The 23,533-nt window shown below is 44.8% G+C and overlaps 1 protein-coding gene across 5 annotated transcripts in view; it reads left to right on the forward strand.

Moving 5' to 3' along the window:
• Positions 1–23,297, forward strand: part of grm7 (glutamate metabotropic receptor 7) — a 226,561-nt gene extending 203,264 nt beyond the window's left edge. For 2 of the 5 annotated variants that reach the window (XM_020612152.1, XM_020612158.1), the window contains exons 9-10: positions 14,207–14,453; positions 21,097–23,297. In XM_020612152.1, coding sequence (XP_020467808.1) covers positions 14,207–14,453; positions 21,097–21,146 — 297 coding nt within the window. In that variant the 3' untranslated portion in view covers positions 21,147–23,297. Of the gene's footprint in view, positions 1–8,634; positions 8,718–14,206; positions 14,454–15,105; positions 15,993–16,762; positions 16,786–21,096 lie in introns of those variants that run through there. The other 3 variants (XM_020612154.1, XM_020612153.1, XM_020612157.1) reach the window with 3 other exon arrangements.
• Positions 23,298–23,533: the final 236 nt, after the last annotated feature.

A 23,533-nucleotide genomic window follows, 5' to 3' on the forward strand; every position in this document is an offset into this window, starting at 1 on the left:
AGCTGGAGGTCTCAAAGCGGGTGTAGAATGTGTTGAGGTCATCCGGCAGGCTGTCTGTGGAGCTGATGATGCTGGTGGTGGTCCTGTAGTCTGTGATGTGCTGCAGGCCTTGCCACATCCGTCCGGAGTCAGCAGTAGAATAGAAGCCATTCAGCTTCTCTCTGTACTGCCTCTTGGCCGTTGTGATGGCTTTCCTCAGTCTGTACTTCACAGCTTTGTACTCCGTCTCATCGCCTGATCTGAATGCATGAGAGCGAGCACGCAGCATGTGGCGTACCTGACTGTTTATCCAGGGCCTCTGGTTGGGGAACCTCCTGACTTGTATGGTGGGCACAATGTTGTCGATACAGGTGCTAATGTATCCGGTCACATACTCAGCATAGTCCTGTATGCCAGGTGACTAACCTGTGGATCACCGAGGGGTACTGAAATTTAGCTCCCATAATGCACCTCCAAAGCGGGCACACAGTAGTGGAAACAAAGGCAGAACCCGTGACGAGCGTTATTCGGCGTGACCCTTTTCACTGGGTTCCTATAACAAAAAAACCCCTTCTGTGTGCGCAGCAGCCGTGGATCAGTTGTCAGTCTTATTGTTGGCATCGCAGCCTGTCCTTTCCCTCTGCTGCTGCTCTTCCTGTGGTTCGATTCTGACTTGTCACATCACGTTTCACCACAAGGATGAGGAGACAGTAGTCCAACTTAGTGCGTTTTAAGTTTTCAGACTAACATCAGTATAACAGAACTAAACAAAACCAATAACCAAATGAAAATCTGTTAGGTTTGTAGCTGAAGACGTGCACCAACTCAGACTCACACATTCAGTTCCCATCCCTGCAAACCCATTGTTGTTTTACACCTAGAATATCGGCAGGTTTCACTTTTGCATAAGATGAAAGATGGGTAGGGTAGGTAGAACTTTATTGATCCCACAGTGGGGAAATTCCAGTGTTCCAGCAGCAGTAAGGGACAAAAACAACAGAGAGCAAGCAACAAGACACCATAAGAACAGATACCACACACCGATCTTGATGGACAAATTCAGAAAGCACAGAAAGAAAAAAACACAAAAGAGGACGGAGCTACTGGAACTCACTGCCGCTCCGTGCGGCGCGTCTTAAAAAAACAAATTGAGAATACCCAAAAAACAAGACAGTACTAGCATTTCAGAACAGCAAACAGCACAAGGATCTCTTAAAAACTAATCAAGAATCTTAAAAAGATATGCAATTACACATTCTCAGACTCCATTTGACTTATTTGCTTGAAGCTGAATATTTACCTGAAAGCTGCTCACTTGTTTTATTCTGGTTGACTAAAATATTAACTGGAGTAACAGGTGCTGTGGAGTGAAACGCTTTTGGAGCCCCTGACCGAAGGACAGAGGCCGTTGTATGCAGATGGTCAGATGTGTGGTTTGTGCTGTTGGGCCATGTGAATACAACTGGCCTAACTACTTCACAAAAGCCCTCACAGAACACCGGACACCCTGCTGTGTATGGAAGCACAGGGGCGTTTTGTGTCTGAAGAGGGCTGTTCAAAGTGCAGTTAGCACAGACGGCCTAGGGGCCGGCTCAGTGCCAACCGAGGCAGATTACTGGTGATGTGAGGAGCTGTCAGCGAGGCAGGGTGAGGGGGCAGGCGGAGCAGCAAGGTGTTGGTCTGCGGCTGCATACACACACAGACACACCTGCTCCTCTTACACACTGCATCCAGATCCTGTCACCTGTGCAGCAGTGGCTTTTCACTGGGCCTATTCTAATCAAACAAGTTAGAACAATGTGGGAAACACCGGGGAACATTATTGGCCACGCTACAGAACAACTACGTGTGTCAGTGGAAGTGATTAATTTCCCTCCTTCCTCGAGCGACTGGTTTGTGTTTATTCACTGGACAGGTCAGAAAACACAACTTTGTCAGCTGCTTCACTGTGAGATGAGTCTTCACCTGTTGCTTAAAGGTTAATGGTGTTAGGTATTTTTAGTCAGATAGAAATTGGATAGATACTTTATGTATTAGAAATGTTTAGTGGAGATAGGATGTCTAGTTAGACTGTTAAATGCTTAGTCATGCTTATGAGTTTCTACAGGGAACATCTGGTCAAGGATAACTAGAGAGAAGAGTTGATGACTGTCAGCAGACAGGGGGTTTAATATTATTATTATGACGTGTAGAACTGTAGCCTTAGCCATAATATGTTCTTATGTTTAATGTCACGACATGTCACTAGAGGTCGTGTTAGAATGTTTTTAGCTACACACCACTTAATCAACAGACACACACACACATTGATTTGCTTCATGTTTTGACTACTGCTATGACCAGCTGCAAAGCTGGTAACAGAGACGTCTCGGTTGACGTTCCTGTGTAGTATGGGGCTAGCCCAACCGAGGGGATATAATGTATAGGCCTGGTGGGTTCAGGGTCTTTCATCTTACATCTGCCTGCGAGCAGTTTGGAGGTGAAGATACCTGAGCGTGTAATGTTAATTTTACCTGTGATCCTTTGAATAAATCAGCACTGTTTTGTTACTTGGACTGTCTCGTCTCTCAGAGTCAGTATGGTAACAAGTACCGGGTACAACAATGGGCTGAACAGCTTTTGACAGTGAGATTTAATGAAGGGTAAACACAAGTGAAAGTGGAGAAGGTTCTTGTTGAGCCCACATACAGACTGGGTCTCCTCAGAGCTGGAGGCACTGTGAACTGCAGAGCTCACACTGAAAGCTCCTCCACAGACGGATCATTTCATCTGGTAACACTGTCAGTGTAAAGTAAGGATTGAATCCTTGCATCACAACCAGGGGTATATCATCTTTTGCACTGCACATATTCTTCCTCCTTGTCAAATCCTGGGGGCCTACATTACCCACAATGCAACTGCATCCCTGAAAGCTATGCTAGTAGCAGCTAATGTATGGTGCAGCTGCAGAGCCCTGGACTTCATGCAGCCTTGTCTGCATGCACCAGAGGCTTCATGCTACTGACAACACCTGGAAACAGCTGCTGTGGTAGAAACCTGACATGGAGGTGTCTGTGTGCCTAACTCAGGTTTGCATCACACTTCCTCCACTATGGCTTCCCTCTTCCAGACTGCCCTCCTCTCACCTTCCTCCCTTCCTCTGCTGAGTGAGGCTGAATACACACTCGGCACCCTCTAAATTATGCACATGATAATGGTCATTACCTGAACACAAGCTGCCGTCAAGGCTAAGCCGAGCTGTTTGCAGAGCCAGCGGTGTGTTTACAGGAGGGTTAGAGATGTACCTGACGGCGTCCTCTCACACCACAGTCCATGCTGTTCTACGTGAGGAGCTGCAGCAGTGCTCCTCGACACGGAGAAACACAGTCAGTTGGACAAAGGCTGAACTGTGGGCTGCTCTGTTGTTTCTTCATTAAGTCAGCACCTGTGAAATGTGGCTGTGGAGGATTTGGAGATATATAAAAGCTAAAGCAAAGAGTTACAGTGGAGGAAAACAACTTTGAAGCATGGAAACATCCTTCAGGAGTGAAAACCTGTGATCCAGCCTGCGTAGACGGGTGCACTGTGACAGATCTGTGTTTAGCCAGAAAAATAAAAACAACTAAACTAAAATCATGTCAGAGAAAGAGCACAGCTGTTGAGCTGCACCCCCCCCCAACACACACACAGTAACACAGATGAACACAGGCAGGGGTCACTAATGTCATCAACCTGCTATCCAACACTGTAATCTGGTTAAACGCCGCCATCAACACCATCCTCCTGACTTTCTAACTAAGGTGTATTGATTATATGCCTGTGTGTGTGGGTGTTTACGCTGTGTGGCTCAGTGTGCCGTGTTTTCTGACAGTGAAACACATTTGGTTTGTGTTTCCTCTGTATTTTCAGAGCAAGTAGGAATCCGTGGGCAGGATGTCGGCTAAACAAACCACACCGTCTTCATGTTCTCCCACGGTTTAGCTTCTCCTCTCAGGCCGAGCCCAGTGAACAGGGTTCGAGTCTGAATGGGACTGAATCAGCTGCTGCAGAGGTCAGGGACAGACGCACACCTGTAACCATGGTAACTGTACACAGCAAAGACGGAGGCAGCTGTAACATCAAAATGCTTAGAAGATATAAACTATGAAAAGCAGGATAAAAACGGTAATGTGAATGGACTAAACCTAAATCACACTTCTCCACCAGTATTAACACGGCACTGAAGCCGCCCTGGTTAGAAGATGTACAGTCAGTGCCATGTTGTCAGTGGAGCTGATTACATAAATGAGACTGGAAGAACAGCGATCAGTGGAAACTGCCTTTTGCTGCTGAGCTGCTGAGCGGCAGCGAAGTGCAGAAACATCCTGTCAGGTATCCTGGCGATGTGCAAGCTGTGTGGGCAGCACGCAGGAAGTGGCTCCAAGCTGTGTGTTTCTGGAAAATGAAAGTGCTTTTGCAGTTCAGTCACTTCAGATGACTGTGATCAACACAAACCAATAATTATACAGTGTGTACTGGGCAGTGGACACTACAGATGGGACGCCCTGTCCTCATCTGTGACCGTCATGTAGGTGGAGATGTAAGGACTGATCCTTGTCAAACTGTATTTACTGTTGTACTGAGAAAACACAGATGTTCCCTCAGTTTGGAGCCAAACCTTATTGTTCCTTTTCTTGCTGCAGATTTTCCACAGATGAGAATGTAATCACCTCAGTTTACTTTGGTTCTGTGATCGACATCTTGATGTGAACCTGCACAGACGTGCACAACATAGCACCGGCCTTTTTGTTTACCTGACAAAGTTTGAAAAACATCACTGGGCAGTGACAGAAGGTAACGTTGTCCCGTGGACTGAGACGCTTCAGCTCTTGGCTGAGAAGCAGAACTAGTCTCTCTGTTGAACCCGCCCCTCCCTCTCAATGCATTTCTCTGCAGTCACTCTCCTGCTGGTTCCCAGCCTTCGACACCTCCCCTCATCCATCTCTCTCAACTCCAGCATCTCTTTTTTTATCCGGAGCCCCACTCTGTGACTTCACCATCAATCTTCACGCCTCTTTTCTTTGCCTTCTCACCTGTTCATTCATCATTTACAGGCCCCTCAGCACACCTGTCTCCAGCCACCAGCTCATCCACCTGCCCTCATCTCACTGCTCCTCCCTCACATGGCCTGTCTCAGCCCTGTCATCCTTTCGCCTCCTCCTTTTCTTATCGGTCTTTCTCCTGCCATTACTCTCCTCTCAGCCGTCTCTGTGTCACTTATGCTCCATCACAACTTTCTCTGCTGTTCATAACGCCTCTCCCTTGCTGTGCAGCTGTGCTTGTACGTCTCTGTCCACCTGCCTATCTGCTGTCTCACTGTGTTCATCGTCCTCCCTCAAGTGGCTGATGGTTCCAGTTCAGGCTTAGTGTCACACAAACCTTTGTGCTCCAAGTATTCAGGTCCTTTACTTAAGTATCATTACAACTGTGTAAGAGGACAAGTAAAGGTCCTGCATTCAAAATGCTACTTATGTAAAAGTACTAAAGTATCAGCATCCAAATCTACCTGAAGTACCAGCAGTACCAGTACTGGTCCTGCAGAACGGCCTGTGTCCCAGTAACGTCTCTGATACTGGATCATAGTGACTAATTACTGTGTCCATCACTTTAATGCTGCAGCTGGTAAAGGTGGAGCTGATGGTAACTACCTTATATACTTATACTGGGAAGTACTTTCCATCCTGCTGGGTAGCTGGTGGATTTCCTACTGGGACCAATAGAGTCTGATGGTTCTACTGGGTTTGGTTTGATTCATCTGATTCTGGACCTGAAGTTATCAGGTACATGTAGTGTAGTAAAAAGTATACGGTTTGTCTCTGACATGGAGTGAAGTCACAGGATGAAGGAGCAGGACGTAGTAATACTTGGGTACAGTACAAGCACACAGTCATCGTCCTCCTCCAGGTGAGACATGTCCAAGCATCTTCTTCTGTGTGTGCCGCTGTGTTCAGGCCTGTACTCACTGTGTCACTGTAAAAACACAAGTGTAGCCTCTGAGTCAGAATGCGTCCCGCCACTGTTTAAGCTTGTAATCATTTTAATGCTTCAGTTGTTTTCCTGGTTAAAAACGAGCCTGTCTTGTCTTTGTGTCCTCACTGTCTGGCAGCACTTTTAACACCATCCATCACTTGATGAACCGATATTTCCAGGCAGAGGCGGTAAGTGGCAGGGGGAGACGGGGAGTCTCTTTAATTTTCACTGGGCAGCTCTGTTCTGTACACATAGAGGAAAGGTTGATTCGCCACCACAGTTGATGCTGCATGTACACAACATGACGAGACTCGGTTTGGATATCCACGTTTGGTCGAGCTGAAATCGTACTTGAATAAAAATACTGCGTCATCAACTGTTTGCAGTTATTAAAGTATTCAAAGCAAATCGGTCCATGTGAATGTTATATTACTATACATCAATGGATTACTTGATACTCATGCACTGCTGTGCACATTGCATTTTAATCTTGCTGCTGATTGTAACAACTTTACATAGTATTGTGTAGCTGAATCAATAGCAGTGCACTGTCTTGTTCCAAGTCCATGCTGTTGATGTAAAATGTTAGTATGAAAAGCTGTGCAGTGCATGTAGTGGAGTAGAACCATCAAATACTCACTCACACTACTTGACTAAATGCACTTCATTACAGTGCACCAATAAAAAACAAGTAAATAACCGAGGTGAAGTGTTAGTGCTGCTGCAGATGCGACTCTGACCTTCGTGTTTATGTCCAGAAACAGGAGCAGACACTCGATCCAGACCTCTGAGCCTTTGCTCATTTGTCTGGTTGTACTTTCCGTGTCCTGCATGCTGTGTGCTGTGACTGTAACTCATAATTCCACACATGGTCCTTGGACCGCAGGTGCCCCGCACATGCACATGTACCCAGGACGATCACATTAGTCAGCTGCTGTTGGAGCAGGACTGAGCGTACCTGGCTCGGTGCACGCAGGTTCCTTCATGTAAATGTCCATGAAGCGCACAGAGCTGGAGGCGCCGAGCAGCCGTCGACCTGCAGCAGGAACCAGTGACCTTCATGCTGGCACTCGGCAGCTTGCTCAGGTTACACAGCTGCATCCACAGCAGCGTGGACTCTGAGCCATTCACAAGGGATAAATCCAGTGAAAGGAGTCTGTGCGGCTGTGCCACACAACAGAACTTTGTGTCTGCAGCTGGCTCTCTAGTTGAACATCTGGATGAATTTCTTATTCCTGAGTAGATATTTTAGCCTAGTTGTGGAAAAAGTATTCCGATAATTTACTGAAGCACTAATATCACAGTGTAGAAACACTCCATTGATCAGAACCCAAAGTATAAGAAGTAGTCGCTGCAGAGCTACTGATACTATTGTACTGTTTATCGTTAGATTATGTGTCCTGATGCAGCATGTGGCAGTATGTTCTCCTCGCCGTAACGAGTCTGCGCTCCTGTGTAGGGATCCCAGGGGAGTCTAATTCATGGACTTTGTCTACACCCACGTCCCAGCTGCCCATGCAGGCGATCTGACACACAAACTGTTCAGACACGGAGGAGGAGAGCAGATGTGAGACATGCCTGAGCGCTGCCTTTGACAGCAGTTAACTAATGAAATTGTTCCACTTGTCTGTGGTGAGATCATGGATGCTGCAGCTCGGGGACGTTTTACTGAGGTGTGTAAACAGGTTGAACACTGAGGAGCTTGGTTTGTAGCTGGTCGCTGGTCCTTCTGTCTGCATTCATCTGTGTACAAATGATAGAAACCAAAGAACAGGTGTTTTTTCCCCTCTTCTTTAAAATGTGCAAGCATTAGCCATCTGATTTCAGGAGATTCCTGGTGGATTTGAGGAGAGCTCAGTCCACAGTGAAACAGCTGGACACCAGGAAACTGATAAATCTCCTTTCAGCTAGTAAACAACAGAACTACATCAAACCTGGTGAGAGTGAGGCACACAGCCAGCTCAGCATTTAACTGGCCCTGGGAAATGGGCTTCACCTGCCACGGCACAGATTTACCTCAAACGTATTCTGCAATTTATGTAACCAGGCTGTCATTAACTATATACGCTGCTAAAAGATGAAGGGAACACTGGATCATCTGGACAAGGCCGTAGGAGGGCACCAGCGCAGCAGCAGGGCCGGTATGTGCACCTCTGTGCCAGGAGGAGCAGTAGGAGCACTGTGGGCCCTATAACCTGACCTCCAGCAGCTACTGGTGTGCACGTTTCAGGCCACACTGTCAGAAACAGACTCCATGAGAGGGGCGTGAGGGCCTGACGTCCTCTAGTATGACCTGTGCCTGGCACTTCTTCCAGAAAGGCTTCATGCTGGAGCAGCCCTGTCTCCCTGAGCCCTTGTTTCTTTATTACAGAAGAGGACTAGAGCCACTGTAAAAGATGCATCAGCTGTAAAGACAGAATTCTGGGGGGAAAAGTCAGAACTCAAAAACCTGTCCCACTAACCCTACTGGTACATAACAGCTGCAGACTGCCAGAAACACACACAGCTTGACCTTGCCCGTGTCCAGCTCTCAGCCTAATCTACAGTCACACAGCGTGTGATAACAGAACAAGATCGGCTCCCGTGTTTTTCCTCTGATCGTCAGACCTACTGCTTCTCTTGTGACGTGAGGAGGCTGACTTCTGTCTTTCCTTGTCGCCACTCCAGGCTTGTTCTCACCAGAACATCTCACTCATCAGACACAGCAGAAGCAGCCATCGTTACCAGAATTACTGAGGATTCATCTTGTTACGCCAGGTCAGGTTGTAGTTTGTGCTGCTGGTGTCACTGTGTCTTTTGATTGTGAGTTGCTTGTTCAGAGTTTTCATATATTGCGGCGCTGTTGTCTTCCTACACTGATTAGTGTCAGACAAATGTCTGTATCGCTGACTGGAGGAACCCAACTCCGCTCCCAGTCACACGTCTGGGTGTGGGACAAGTTACATTTGCTTTTGTTTTTTGTTTACTTGTATGTTTTTTGAGCATTTTTGAAAATCAGTTTACTCAAGTATTTATCTCCAACTGTACTTTGTTGTTAGGGAATATTTGGAGTATTTGTTCAGATAAATTTGTCACAAACATCTTGTCTCTTCATCGGTTTTGTATTTTGCCTGTTGCAGCTCTGCTTTACAGTGACACCCAGAAGGGAAGGAAGGATGTTTGGCTAACAGGTTTGATGATTTCATTTAGGGAACGGTTTCTGCTTTAGAGGCTCCTTTATATTTTTATATTGACTTATACAACTGTGTGTTATGGAAATAATATGTCTGTCTTTTAAGCCGAGAGCTGCCGGACAAAATTTCGTTGTGCTATGCATAATGACAATAAAGATTCTTGACTTGACTCTTGACTTATGTGAAGTGCACTGTGGATATTAGTGATATATAAATGTTCCGGCTATTCCTGGGTGTTTTTTGCCAGTCGATCACTAAAAGTCCTCGGCCGGTGAAACAGGTTTTTCGTTTCATCTTAATTTAACACATTTACCGAAACATGCACGGACACCAAGAGAGAAGACATCCAAGCCTTTGTGCTGGGTTGTTGCAGTCTTCCAGCCCCTGCCCCCTCAGCCTCCTGTGCGACTTCTCCCTGTAAAGGGCATACATCAGACTGCGACAGATGGAACATAACACATAAAGAGAGTGGGGCTGAACTCTATGAACGCCACTCTGGGAAGTCCATTACAGCAGGGCCGGGGCTCTTTAAGCATTCATCCGGCCGATATTAGCCCTCTGCCGCGTTCATGGGGCCATGGCTTCAGATGCAAGTGCAATATACACAGCACATAAAACATTTATGCAGTGGCCCTGCTGTCTGCTGCTGGTGGTGAGGGTCAAGAAACACAGGATATTAACAACCAATCCTTCACCGGCTCATAACGAGTCTGGAGGGTGGTTGTCTAGCAAACAGCCCAGGTTCTTTTATTTAGCAGGATATCAAGAAATGGACTGTGTCAGTTTAAATAAGGCCCTGATGGAGACAGGATAATAGTCAGTTGTTCACATGGTGACACACTGACACCTATTGATCCATTTTTAGAACATGTCTTTTGTCCACACTTTTATTTTTTTCTTCAATCACACTGGTGCTCTCACTGGGACCACATGGCCGTGAACACAGTCTCCTCCCACATGCATTAATGCAGCTTTATTTACCTCCGCTGAGGGTGGAGGTAATATTTCTTACAGTGTTTGTTGTAGGAATGCACTGATACCGATACCAGTATCGGGGATTGAGTCCGATAGTGCCCTCTAGTACTCTTCTCATACTCGTAAAAATTGTCCCACCGATACCAGTTAACTGCAGCATTACATTGACCTCACGCTGGTTGAGCCACTCGTTGAATCTCAGCGGTTCGGAGATATTTTAAGATAAGTGACAACAACAAAAGTAAAGCCAACTGCGGCCCCAGCTTCTCGCGTGTGTGCCACTGCACTTTTATGGTAATTGTAGTTTGTTTTTCTTTTATAGTAGAAACATAGCATCATTAAGTACTCTGTATTGCGAGTACTCAAATGTAATTACTCACACTTGGTCTGAAAGGTGGTTTTGGCGTGTCCCTAGTTTGTTGCTTTGTTTGTTCAGAGTGCAACTGAAAATAATGAATGGGATTTGGATGAAACTTTCTCCAGAGGTTGGGTATGGCCTGGAAAAATCGATTGGGTCTTGGTGCTGATGTGGACCATCATCTGGATCCAGGAGTTTTTTAAAAGGACTGGTCCCCATTGTGAGATAGGGTTAGATAGGGCACATTACATTATTTTCAGTCATGTGACAGACACAGAGCCCTGCAGGGCCAAAAAAACCCTTCCAACATGGTGGCTAACAAAGGACACTCCATACAACTGCAGCTCAGGCCTGTTGACTGTCTAGTTCTGTTTTATTCAGTGCCTTGTTGGTGGAAACAAAGGGATCAGAACTATACCTAACAGCTGTACTTTTTACCTTTTGTCACAATTTCACTGCCTGTGTTCTACATCTACTCCGCTAAGAGAGGGCGAGCAGCGGTGGTTGAGCTAGTTAGCTTGTGAATGAAGAGCGAGAGCGGCACTAGGTCATTGTGAGCCCAGTTAAGAACTGGCAGTGGAAGTAGGCCGACATACTAAAAGCCTTCCTGAGGAGCAGCACTGATGCTGGTTGTGATCGTGTACTGGCTGAAGAGTTCCATGTTATGTTCCACTTTCCCATTTGGAAAAAAAACAGTTAAAAATTTTTGATTTGTTTTGGCTGAAGGTCTCATGCTGCTTTGGCTTTTTAAGGAGAAGAGTTTTGTTTTTTGATGGATTTATTGAAAATGCCTGGCAATTAGGAGAATTCTGTATGTGTCATAATGGTACATACTTGTTATTTAATTTGCTGGTGTGACTCTACCAGCTGATAACTGTCAAGCATGTTACAAGCCCATATGGGCACCTTGTGCTGCAGTGAACTTAACTAAATACATCAATCTGATTTATGACGAGATGATACCACATGACAGGGGCAGGTGACATGGTGCTGCACTCTGAGGGTTCGCCAACACATTACTGATTGTACTGTCATACCACAGGGCTGCCGAAAGCTGAGAGACAGGTAAAAGTCAAGTCCAGAATCTTTATTGTCATTATGCATAGCACAACGAAATTTTTTCCGGCAGCTCTCGACTTAAAAAACAGACATATTATTTACAGTAAAAGTTCTGCCTCCAGTTTGGCCTGGAAGTTGCGGTATGTCTTTGGATTCAGTTTCCATATTTATTTGCAGGTTCAGAGATGTCCAGTGTTCTCTAGCAGCTCAGAGGGATGCAGTATCAGCCCACTGTAAACCTTTGTTGAGTTGTCTGTGCAGATTCTCAGTCATCCAGGTCATAGTAAACTGAAAAAACTTCAAAATTCAACTGGACTAGATTTCTAGGTGGAAGACGTTTCACCTCTCATCCAAGAGGCTTCATCAGTTCTGACTGACTGGTGTTGAGCCGGAGATATTTATCCCCCTCGGTGGTGTTTCAGTCCTTTGAAGGCCAACAATGTCCCTTAACGACTGAGTCGTTGCAGCCCGGTATCGGTGAGAGTCGTTACCTGTCAACCGATGCCTATTGTCCTGGTGGGCATGTTTGGGCAGAGATCTCAAAACAGGATTGTAGATGGAAGACAAGTTGTGTCTTAGTCCACCACCCCTATTTAGTGAGGGGTGTTCTATTTTTACAAAAATAGCTTCCTTAACTCCTCTCTCAAACCAGCGATGTTCTCTGGAGAGGATCTGGACTTCACTGTCCTCAAAAGAATGTCCTTTCTCCTTCTGGTGGAGGTGGACTGCTGACTCTGGTCCACTGGAGTTGGCCCTCCTGTGTTGGGCCATGCGTTTGTGAAGCGGCTGCTTCATTTCACCAATGTGAAGCAGCGTTGCAGAGCTGGAGCTGCACTGCACCATGGGATCTGAGTTGATGTGTTAAATGTTCAGGCTTGTTTAAGCACCTAAACAAGCAGAAGATGCGGACTATTTCACTCCCTGCTGCCTTTTACATGATGTTGTTCACTGTGGCTGCTCGCTCATAATTGCTCTTTAATGACGCCTGACGTCATCGCAGCCGTGAGTCCGAGCAGGGCCCCTGCTGGTTCCAAGCATCTGCATATTGTCTACAGGGACGGAGAGGAGTGACAGCAGGGTCTGAGGATTTAGTTCGAAATGGGTCCAATAGGAAAATATATTGCAGAGATGGAATCACAGTGAGTGGGACTTCATCACATTTGTGCCGGTGCCTCACATGATAAAGTGGTTTCTGGACACTTCACGTGCAAAATGATCATTTTCACATCTGAAGGTATAGTACTTCATGTTAAACCTAACATTCATGGGAACAGGCCAAAGAGAGCTCCACAAGCACTAAAGTCAGTAAGAACCCAGTCCAAGTTATGTTTCAGTAGATTAGATAGCTTTCTAACATTAACATGTGTTAGGTAATTTCTTAGTCAGATAGATATTTAGAGATTTGTTGTCTAGAAATGTTTAGTGTAGCCAGGATGTCTAGCTCAGGCTGTTAAATGTTTAGTCATTGTCATGAGCTCTGCAGACTGCATCGAGGCCAAGGTTAATTAAATAAGACAAAGGCTGCAGGCAGGAGGTGATTGTTATTATTAACTGTAATGGTAAGGATAATATTTTCTTATGTGAAATGTCATGTCAAAATGTTCTAGATACACACCACTAATCAACAGCCACACACCTTGACTTTCCTCATGTTTTGACTATTGTTATGGTCAGCTGCAAGCTGGCATATCAGGTGACGTCACAGTTTGACGTGCCTGGGTAGAATGGGCTATCCCAACCAAGTGATTAAAATTGTATAGGTTCTTGGGTTCAGGGTCTTTCATCTCCATGCTGCCTGCGTGCAGGTTTGGTGGTGGGAGAGATCTGGACGTGTGATGTTAATTTTGCCTGTGATCCTCTGAATAAACCAGCACGGTTATTTTTTATATAATCCAAGTGGTCTACTTCATCTTTGTGAGTTCCTGGTTTGAAAGAGCCGGAAGAGGCTTAATAAGAGAAATTGAGCCTATACATGCTAGTTAGCATCACCCAGTATCAGCTTATCACTGACTTATCAGTTCATGCTGTATTTGTTGACTGGTGAGTATGGGCCAGAGATCCAGCAGGATGAAGAAGGGACACTCTCAGTGTGTTCCTACTGCAAACACACAAAGCAGTTCCACTTTGGTTGAGGTCACATTGTTGAAGCTACAGATCGGGTAGCTGCTTCACTGGACCCAGTTAGCTTTCTTTGAGGACGTTACATTTAGTGAACTGAAAAACCCCCAGACGTCGGTCAACAGGGGAGGATTCAAAGACAGGTAACGACTCTCACCGATACTGGGCTATAAGACTCAGTCGTTAAGGGACATTGTTGGCCTTCTAAGGACTGAAACACCACCGAGGGGGATAAATATCTCCAGCTCAACACCAGTCAGTCAGAACTGATGAAGCCTCTTGGATGAGAGGTGAAACGTCTTCGACCTAGAAATCTAGTCCAGTTAATTTTTTCTAAGTTTTTTTTTCAGTTCCCTTTGTCGAGTTCAAAAGGAGAAAATGCTGTTGGAATAGACAGATTCAGTTGGAAACATCAGACCTGAGACCAAATTAGCACCTTCGACTTGCTCTCCTCTCATAGCTCAGTGTCCATTTATGAAAGAACCACTTTACTGGTTTTGTCCACATGTGAAACCACTTTCCCTCACTCCACTTTATTCTCCCCATCTCCCCCCAGCTGTACATCCAGATGACCACACTGACCATCTCCATGAACCTTAGCGCCTCTGTGGCCCTCGGGATGCTCTACATGCCCAAAGTCTACGTCATCATTTTCCACCCAGAGCTCAATGTGCAGAAGAGGAAACGTTCCTTCAAAGCTGTCGTCACAGCCGCCACAATGTCGTCCCGACTCTCCCACAAGGCCAGCGACCGGCCCAACGGAGAGGCTAAGACAGAGCTGTGTGAGAACGTCGACCCCAACAGTAAGTACTGACCAGAACATAATGTGTACTAACTCTTCAGCATGGCTCATATAGAGCATTAAATGTGTTAAATGAATTGTAACACTGGGCCAGAAATCAACAGCAGCACAACACATCAAGTTATTACTGTAGTCCTCCAACCATATGCTTATCCCACCTCCTGGACTGAATGGACTTCACTGTAGTAGTGGGTCTTCTGCTGCACCTGTTAGGAGAACTCGCTGACAACCAGTCTAAACTACTGGTTGTTGTTGTGTCTTTGTCCTGGGAGGCGACCTGCTGAGTCCAGCTTAGGATGTGTCTTTAACGCTCCCCACACCCACATTCCTTTAAAGGAATAGTTTGGCATTTTGCAAATATTCTGCAGCTTGAAGACAGAGATAGAAAGAGAAGCAAAAGATTTCCCAACATGCTGAACTAGTTCTTTAAAAACAAGAGGCTCCCTGTTTATTTTATACAGTTGCTTTTGGTGTGTATTTGAATAGTTGCTCCTGCAACTTTGTCCCTTCTTGGAATAATGTGCCTATGCAACTAATTTACACCTGCAAACAGGTTTTGGGAGCAACGTAAGACTGCCTGAATCGATCAACAGAATGAGGAGCGTTAATTAACCTGTGTGCTCAGTGGTATCCACTGCCTGTGTTTATTATAGAGATCCATGAGGAGAGGATGCCCTTTCCCCTGAGCTGCCGTCCACATTGAGTCTTCTGTCTGCTGAGCATGGCGGCCTCCGCAAATTCAGCTGGAGCTGTGTTTGTCTCTGCTGGCGTCTGTGCTCACAGAACCGAGTTACGTTAAAGCTCACTTTGAACCAGCGTTGTGCTGCTGTGGCAGAGGTCTGCTGCAGCAAGTGCTAATGTTAGCTACAGGTAGGATATAGCTAATGTTAACTACAGGTAAGCTATAGTTTATATAACTAATGTTAGCTACAGGTAGGCTATAGGGCTCTTTTGGGACTGTCTCCCACACAGTGATGTTAGCTGACACCATGTGGAACGGGGCTAATGAATTTTAGGTCTGTGTGGAGTGGAAAAATGTCTATAAAGTGAAAGAGGTGGTCTGAGAGCTTCTGGTGAACTCAGGGAAGCTGAAGTTGGCTTCTGGTTTAACAGTAAAGGGAGATGAGACATTTTCTATAATTTTACACCTCTGAATGTTGTGAAAGGGTTTTAGACCCTAGAAAAACCCTTAACACTCAGTGATACCCACTTTCAAATGCATGCAAACTTTCGTTTATGAATAAACACAATAAAGGACAAATCAGTCCCCATATGCAGCTGTGCTCGGCAGACAGTTGCCTCAGTGCAAGCAGCGGCTCAGGGGAGAGGGTGGTCCCCTCCTCATGGATCTCAACCTGAGTATGCAGATCACACTCCCCTTAGCCCCGCCCCTTAAAGCCCTCCCCGCCATGCCAAAACCCTGACAGAGAAGTGAAAAACACTGGCATCAACAAAAAAGCAGAAGATTGCCACAGAAACAAACTTTGGCACTGAAAAAGACTAGGGTTAACAAAAAATAACCAGTACCAGTATTACCAGTATTAACACCTTTTTTTTTTTTTTTTATACAAATACTTCAATTCCAGTGTTTGCTTTTTCAAATACGGTTTTGTTTTTTGCCATTACAGTTCTGTTTTCAATGCCAAGCTTTATTTTTCAGTGCCAAGGACTAAAGTCATTGTCCTGGCGCCAAATGAATGTAGTGCTCCATTCACTAGAAGTTAAGATATCCAGACAGCAGTTACATTTCCTAACAAAATGTAACTGGGAAGTAAACTAGTAGAACATAACCCACATCTGGAAGCGGCTCCTCCTCTGGAGGATAATTATGGGACACACTCAGTCATATGTTCATGTTCATAGACAGTGAGAACTCCTGAAAATCTTTAGTTTTAATTTGAGCAAATTCAATTCACGTTGTCGATGTGTTGGAGATGGAGGCTGGCTGCATTAGAACCAGTGGTGCTTTGATTTCAACCAGCACCACATCAAATGTAATATGACACGTCTAAGTCCAGTTGAGTCCAAACTCCTTGTACATTTAGTTTCCATAAGCCCAGATATTCAACTGTTATGTTCAGCCCAGTCTTTTCCTAACGCCTACCATCGCAAAGCCTGTGATGCAGTGTACAGACTCACACTTCTGATCCTCAGGAAACTGTAGAGAACTATGATAGGAAAAAATCCCAGAAACAAAAAGTGCACAAATTGAAATTACATGGCAGTCTGATCAAATTACCACCTTGCTGTAAGGTTCCCTCTGGGGCTCTCTGGGACAACTCACCAAATAATGTTTTTCTCCCCTGACAGGCTAATTTCATAATTTATCAGAGGTAAGAGCAAATTAATCTTCTCTCTCTGCTTTGCTGTCCTGACCTTGATCCATTTTCTTCTGGGGGTTGGAGGAGAGGGGGAAGAGAGAGATGAGGGGAATATATTTTACTGAGAGTGTGGAAGGAATGTTAAGTGTACGTCCACAGCTCCTTATCACCATCTTTCAACTGACTCATAACTTTTACATGAGGAGGGAAAGCAGAGTGTAATAGGGCTATTTGGGAAGAAGATTTCCGGGCGGTTTCTGGTGCTGCTGTTTCAGGCGCTGCTGTTTCTGACCCCAAGCCCTCAGGTTTTGACTGCTCATGCACTCATCTGGACATAAACTGTGCATGTAGTATGCTGGAAAACCCCCTATTCAACACTACTGGGAGGACAAATGCACCGACATAGTCCTCTGTGAATTTTGCACAAGCAGCTACCATGGGGCGAGGCCCAGAAAATTTGTTCCAACTCAGGATGGTCTGTCTGGCTTTTGAGTCACTGGTGAGTGCTCTCTCTATCAGCAGCTGGTGTTTTGAGCCTCTGGTGTTGTTCCCGATGCCCTTCTGAGCTGTGCTCATGTACTGGTTGATGTGGACCTGTAGCTTGGTAGCTATGGTGCCTGATAGGACCTTCAATGTTGTGGAAAGGCAGGTTACTGGTTGGTAGTGAGTTGGGTCTTCTGTGTAAACATACATTTCTCATATATAAACATTTTAAAAAATAGCTTTTTTTGCTGCGTCTGGTACAACTCACTTCCGCTTTCATATTTCTGGTCTGGTTGCTATGTCCCCACTTTTTCTGGGAGACTACAGCTTCTGCATCTAAACACTACTACTTTTTAAGTGAAAATTATGTGTATAGCCCCTGAAACCTACTCAGCCTACATTAAATTCCTAAGTAAAAGGTAAATAATATGTACTACTTAGCAGACTAAGCCATTAGATTACATTCAAAATGTTTGAATGGTAGACATGTCATCGTACCAACCCTCATCTTAATCATTTGTGCAGCAGGTTTAAATTAGCCCTAGCATATGGCGCCCTCTACTGGCAGTGCATTGTACCATACAAAGTGAATTGTACCACAGTAAAAAGCAATTTAAAAAAATGTTTTTTCTTTTATAATATATACTTTCAGGTAGTTTTTGTTGTTGTATGTATGAAAATAAGTGAAAAAACAAACAGCTAAATAATCTCCCTAATGATGACGAACATGGGAGCAGGAGTTCTTTGTCAGGAGGGTTCAGGGTTCAGTTGGTAGAAGGTTTAGCCTAACTTGTCCACAGCCAATGGGGAACAGCTTGTTTAGAAAGGCCGTGAGCACCTTCTACTGTGTTGTTAGCATGTACTTTACACCATACCTACCGCTGCTGTTCGTATAAATGCTGCAGCCCCACTGGTAAGATATTGATGATCACGGCTGCTCAGTCAGTGCTGTTTGTTAACATGCGGTGGGGGACTTTTCCTGGTGTGTTATCGACATTGCAGCGGCTTTGGAGCCCAGCCTGTTTTAATCTTTAGAGCCAGTTCATGGTAGAGAGGACAGAGCAGCAGTGGAGCCATGCTGGCAGAGTGCACCGCAGTCAGGACTCCCCGAAGGACCAGCAGAGCCATCTGTTGGCCTGGGACCATGCACTTGCACGACTCCCACCTCATTCCTCACCCCATTTTTCTCCCTCTTACATGTTCTCACTCAGCCGAGGTTTACTGGTTTTCCCCTCACTCGATTTTCAATCTCACTCTCTCGCCTCCTCCTCAGCTGCTGCTGCTGTTGCCTCCCGCCTCGCCTCCTCCCTGTCGCTTTCATAGCACTGTAATAGCCCCTCAGCCACTTCAGATAGCTTCATCTCTTCTTCCCTTCACTTATGGCCCTCTCTGTCTTCATGCTCTGTGCTCCAACAGCTGATTCCCTGAAAACAAAGACTTCTATCTCTCATCATTTTTCTGCTCTTCAAAGACTAAATCTTTCTGATTCGACTCCTATAAGGCCTCTCTGCCTTTCTCGAAAAGCTGATTCCTTATTCAACAAAGGGTTTCATATCTCTTGAAACTCATATAGCCCTGGCTGCTCTCAGAAAGAATCCCTACAAGTAGTACTTTCCTCTCATGGCATTGCCCTGGCTGCCTGCAGAAGTGAAATACATTGGTTTCTCTGGGGATTAGTCTTTCTATCATTTTAATATACCTAACTCACTTTTGACATCTTATATTTGGGAATGAATGTGGAGATTTAAAGAAATAATTGACCTGAAATTCATTTTTTAATCCAATACCTTCATTGTTTTTACCTGACAAATATTAGAGCCGAGAGATTGCAAAGTGGGCACAAAAAGTATTCAGAAAGTCCACATGACAGGAAGATGCCTTACTGGTGTGTTAACTCAGATTCCCCCACAGTCTGCTAACCCCTCTGACAGTGGGACAGGACGTGGTGTCTCCCATGCACAGAGAGAGTGGGACAAAGAAAGAGCAACAACCAGGGATAACACGGGTTTGGCTGTTTGACATGGAGAGGGTTAAAAGCAGCCAGAGGACTCAGACTGGATTCAAATGTGGCCTTCTTCCTTCTGGGTGTGTTAGCATCTAAAGCTAACCTGTTTGTTTTGGTAGCATTAGCCACCTAGCATGGTCAGGATTTTACCTTTGATAAGAGCTAATATGATTTTAATTTGTGAGGAACTGCAGATTTGTGTAACGTCAGCAGTAACCAGAGCATTTTACTGGACTGACACATTTACTGTTAGCCAGCTAATGCTAGCTTCAGACTGGATATAGGGGTCATCCATGGCGTCCCTTTAGTTATGACCACTTCCCTATCTCCCCCTGCAGCTCTGCTTCTGTGTTGGCACCCCTTGGCCCTCAGTGTTCGTCGAGTGACAAATGGCTTTAAGCCATCAATCATGCCAGAAAGATAAAAGAGAACATGGTACAGTCTGCATATTTAAGTGCCACTGAACTTTCTCATAAACTGTCTTATGCACACAGAAAGCAGCTGTGTGAGCCTGACAGGGTCTGCTGTTCTATCCAGACTGCATCACACATCGGTATGCAGTATATGGCCAAGGGATTTTTTTTGGCACTAACCTTGGTCCACTGGATTGACATCAATAACACCTGACAAATGTGTAACAGCCATTTATACAGTGAGCTGAGCAGCAGCCTGAGGCCCGTTAAGGTGTTGTGTTGCCTACATGCAGTAAGTGCACTCTGGCTTTCTTTTGATTTGTAACTATTTTTTAGTTACCTTGATCAAACTGAGAAAGGTTTTTATCAATCCAATGAGCAGGTTAATAGGAGGAACCTTTCACCTGTTTTGAGTAAAATAGATTTTTCTGATTAATAATAAAAGGAGCAATATAATGGTATTAGGTAGCTATAGCTGCTGTTATTTTAGTGTGTCAGTTACACATTTAATCAACATCCCAAGTAGACTGTTTATCATCCTGTCTAACATCACTCATATAATCATGAGTGGTAAAAGATTAGAATAAGAACATGAAAATATTCTTGCATGAGGCTCATTGTTTTAAAACCTACTGTAGCTAATATCTATTCAACCTTGAGGGTAAGGAGGCAGAGTTTGTCTTGGGTTTATTTTCAACTGTGCTAAAGACGCCACCTCTTCACTCTGACAGCTGCTGGTTCAGACTTTTAGCTGCCCAGAGCTCCTCCATGGCCGTTTGACATGACTACTGGCTGGAAAATCCTTCTTCTAACCTTGGCTAAGCAGCAGGCGGGGCTGATTTACAGACCGTACTTTGACAACACAGGGTGGAGAAGCTGGAATAACAACAGGAGGCTGTAGGCAGCAGAGGGTCATGGAGGGGGGTGTAGCTGGGACACCATGTCCTGTCCCACTGTCACTGGGGTTATCAGATTTGGAGGAATCTGAGTTGATGCGCCATTAACAAAAGAAGACTGAACTAAAGGCCAGTTCCTGGTTCTTGTTTTGCCAAAGCTGCTATTTTCACATACATACCTCAGGATTTCCATTGTTTGTTCTTCTTCTACAGATGCTTGCACTTCTGAGTTATGACCTCTCAGCACCTACAAAAGTTCACATCCAACACAAAACTGAATTATAAAAGTAGAAGAGACAACTTTCTTAATAAAAAGGCAGTCAGTCAACTCTGCCAATACAAAGACTTCAAACTGCTCTATCCTTGAGAGTTCATAACTCGAGCCTTATTTAAAAACTTTGGGATAATTTAATCTACCTCTCTCATTCATTTCAGTCATAATGGTAACCATTAACCTTCATCTTTATTAGCAGCCACATCAGACTGAGGCTGATCTTTGTCTTATGTCCATTTTCTCCCTGTTTAGGCCCAGCAGCAAAGAAGAAATATGTGAGCTACAACGACCTTGTGATCTAATGGCATTCCTCCATCACGACGACTGAAGAAAAACCGAGAGACATGGTAATGACGATAGGGGATGTCTGGTCTCCTGCCCTGCTGTCTAAAACAGGAAACTGGAGCAAAAAGACGAGGAGCAGAAGAGTGTTTTAAGTTTTCTGTCTTTTTTGGTCTCGTGCTTCATTGCCCACCACAGACGTTGAGATTCTGGTGTGGAGCCTTGTGGGACTTTTCTTTGACCTAAGAATTTGGGTATATTCATTGTGTCTGAGAGAAAGAAGCCAGAAAGCAGAGACGAGGGCGGCTAAGCATTTTTAAAAAAGAGCCGTGGTGATGTTGGGAAACTGGTCTGAAAGTAAAAAAAAAAGTATGTAAAACCCAGAATCCTTTTGTTTGTGGTGTGGAGAACAAACACGGGGTGCATGAGCAGACGCCTTGCAGCCTCTGGGTTGCTGTGAATGGTCAGCAGCGTTCTGTCTGCTGTTGATGTCAAACAAAGCAGCCGTCTCAGCCTGATTTGTATGGAGTCGTCTCTTAATGTACTTCCAACAGCAAGTTTTTCCACCACGTGTAGTTCTTTATGGCTTCTGTGTTGATTTTCGTTTTTATTTTGAACAATGATTATGACGTTGATGATGAATCTATTTTGGTCTTGCTTCTTGAATGCACATTGTTTTTTATTAAAGCCATATTCTTTGCTTTGAGATGTGGAGGGCTTTGCTCACGCTGCCACCTGGAATCTGAGTTTTGTCACTTCAATGTCACAAAAGACGACTAAACCTTTAAAGAGATTTTTTCAGTTGCTTCTTGCTCTGATCACACTACTTCCAGTAAGGACTGATTAAACTAAATGAAGCTGACAAATACAGTCTAATTATTTATTTTCAGTCTGACACTCTGCACTCCGCCTCATACAAACCCGATCGTTCCTATCCGTGCTCCTATTTGACTGACATCGGACTTTAGGAAGGAGCAAGTGCAATTTTACATAACCGCTGCAACGGGGCCCAGGTTGCTTTAGAGTACCTTTATCAGGGCTATGAGCTGTGTGTCACAGCCCCAGCTGTGGCGGTGAGCACTCGCACCAGCAGCCAAACTACAGTAACTAACTTCCTGTTGTTGTTACCTGCATGCACCTGTCCTGTTCGCCCCACACATACCTCCAACTTAAACCAGAGAACCAGACTGCCTCGACCTTTCCAGTGTTCTCCTGATTATCTGACTGGGAGTCAGATCTGAAGACGCTTGTTTTCTCAGAAACTTGTAACAAATCTTAAGCTGTGAACTTTCATGGCCAGCCAAAAAGGATGAGAGCGTGACGAAGCATGCTTTTGTGTTATTTGTGGGTCCAGAAATCTTCACTTCAGTCTTCTGACATGGTAAAAATCGGATTCCTCAGCTGGCCGTGAATGCAAAGCCAAAAAAATAAAATAAAAACATTAAATAAATAGATAAATAAATGGGCGTGTTTGTAAAAGCCTTTTTGTTTGACTTGTTTGAAATGTTTGTGGTCCCATGATGAAAGCATCCCATCCTGACGTATGTTCCTTCTTCACACTCTCATACATGATGACTTCTCCAGTATTTTGTCGGTGTATGATGATGATGATGATGACGACCCTTAACTGTGTTGTAGCTGGCTCCAAGACAACAGTCTGCGCTGGCTCTGTGCCGAGTACCTGGTGACCTCCTGGACTACTGGTACAACAAACAGCGTTGATGTCGAGGTCGTCAATGCATGCCTGATATGTTCGATGTTGAAACAGAAAAAAAGTTTTGAATAATGAAAATCTAACAGTTGATTCCACCTGTCTGCTCTGAATTGTACTGTTTTTTTTTATTTACTATGTTTCTTTACCATTATCTTCCACTGATATGTTCTCACACAGCAGAATATGGCTTTGACGGGTTTCTTACGTTCCTGGAAACTATGGGAAATGGAGAGAAATATGGATATATATTTAGAAAACTAAATACTTGTTTAAAAAAAGGAAGCATGTATGTTTTCTACTGTTTGTACTAGGTATATTCATGTTGCCCTTGCTGCTTATGTCCCAGTGTTGTGGGAGATATTTACATCTGGCCACTCATGCAACTATTCTGTGGTGTTGTCTAAGAATGTATCAACATGAAATAAAAAACAACTTTGGTTATTTTTTTATATATTCCCGAGGAGCAAGCTGTTTGGTATTCGTGTCTTACTCTATGAAACCATCCTGGCACCATCTGGCAAACCGTCCGGTGCCTCAGGAGGGGGAAGCAGTGCTCTGCCAAAACTGTTTACAGTGGAGGTGGGCAGTTGTTGACCTCGACTGGGGACATCGTCGGACGATGGAAGGAATACTTTGAGGATCTCCTCAACCTCAACGTCACATCTTCCGGTGAGGAGGCAGAGGCTGAGGGCT

The sequence above is a fragment of the Monopterus albus genome, unplaced genomic scaffold, assembly GCF_001952655.1.
Source record: "Monopterus albus unplaced genomic scaffold, M_albus_1.0 scaffold121.1, whole genome shotgun sequence".
NCBI lineage: Eukaryota > Metazoa > Chordata > Actinopteri > Synbranchiformes > Synbranchidae > Monopterus > Monopterus albus.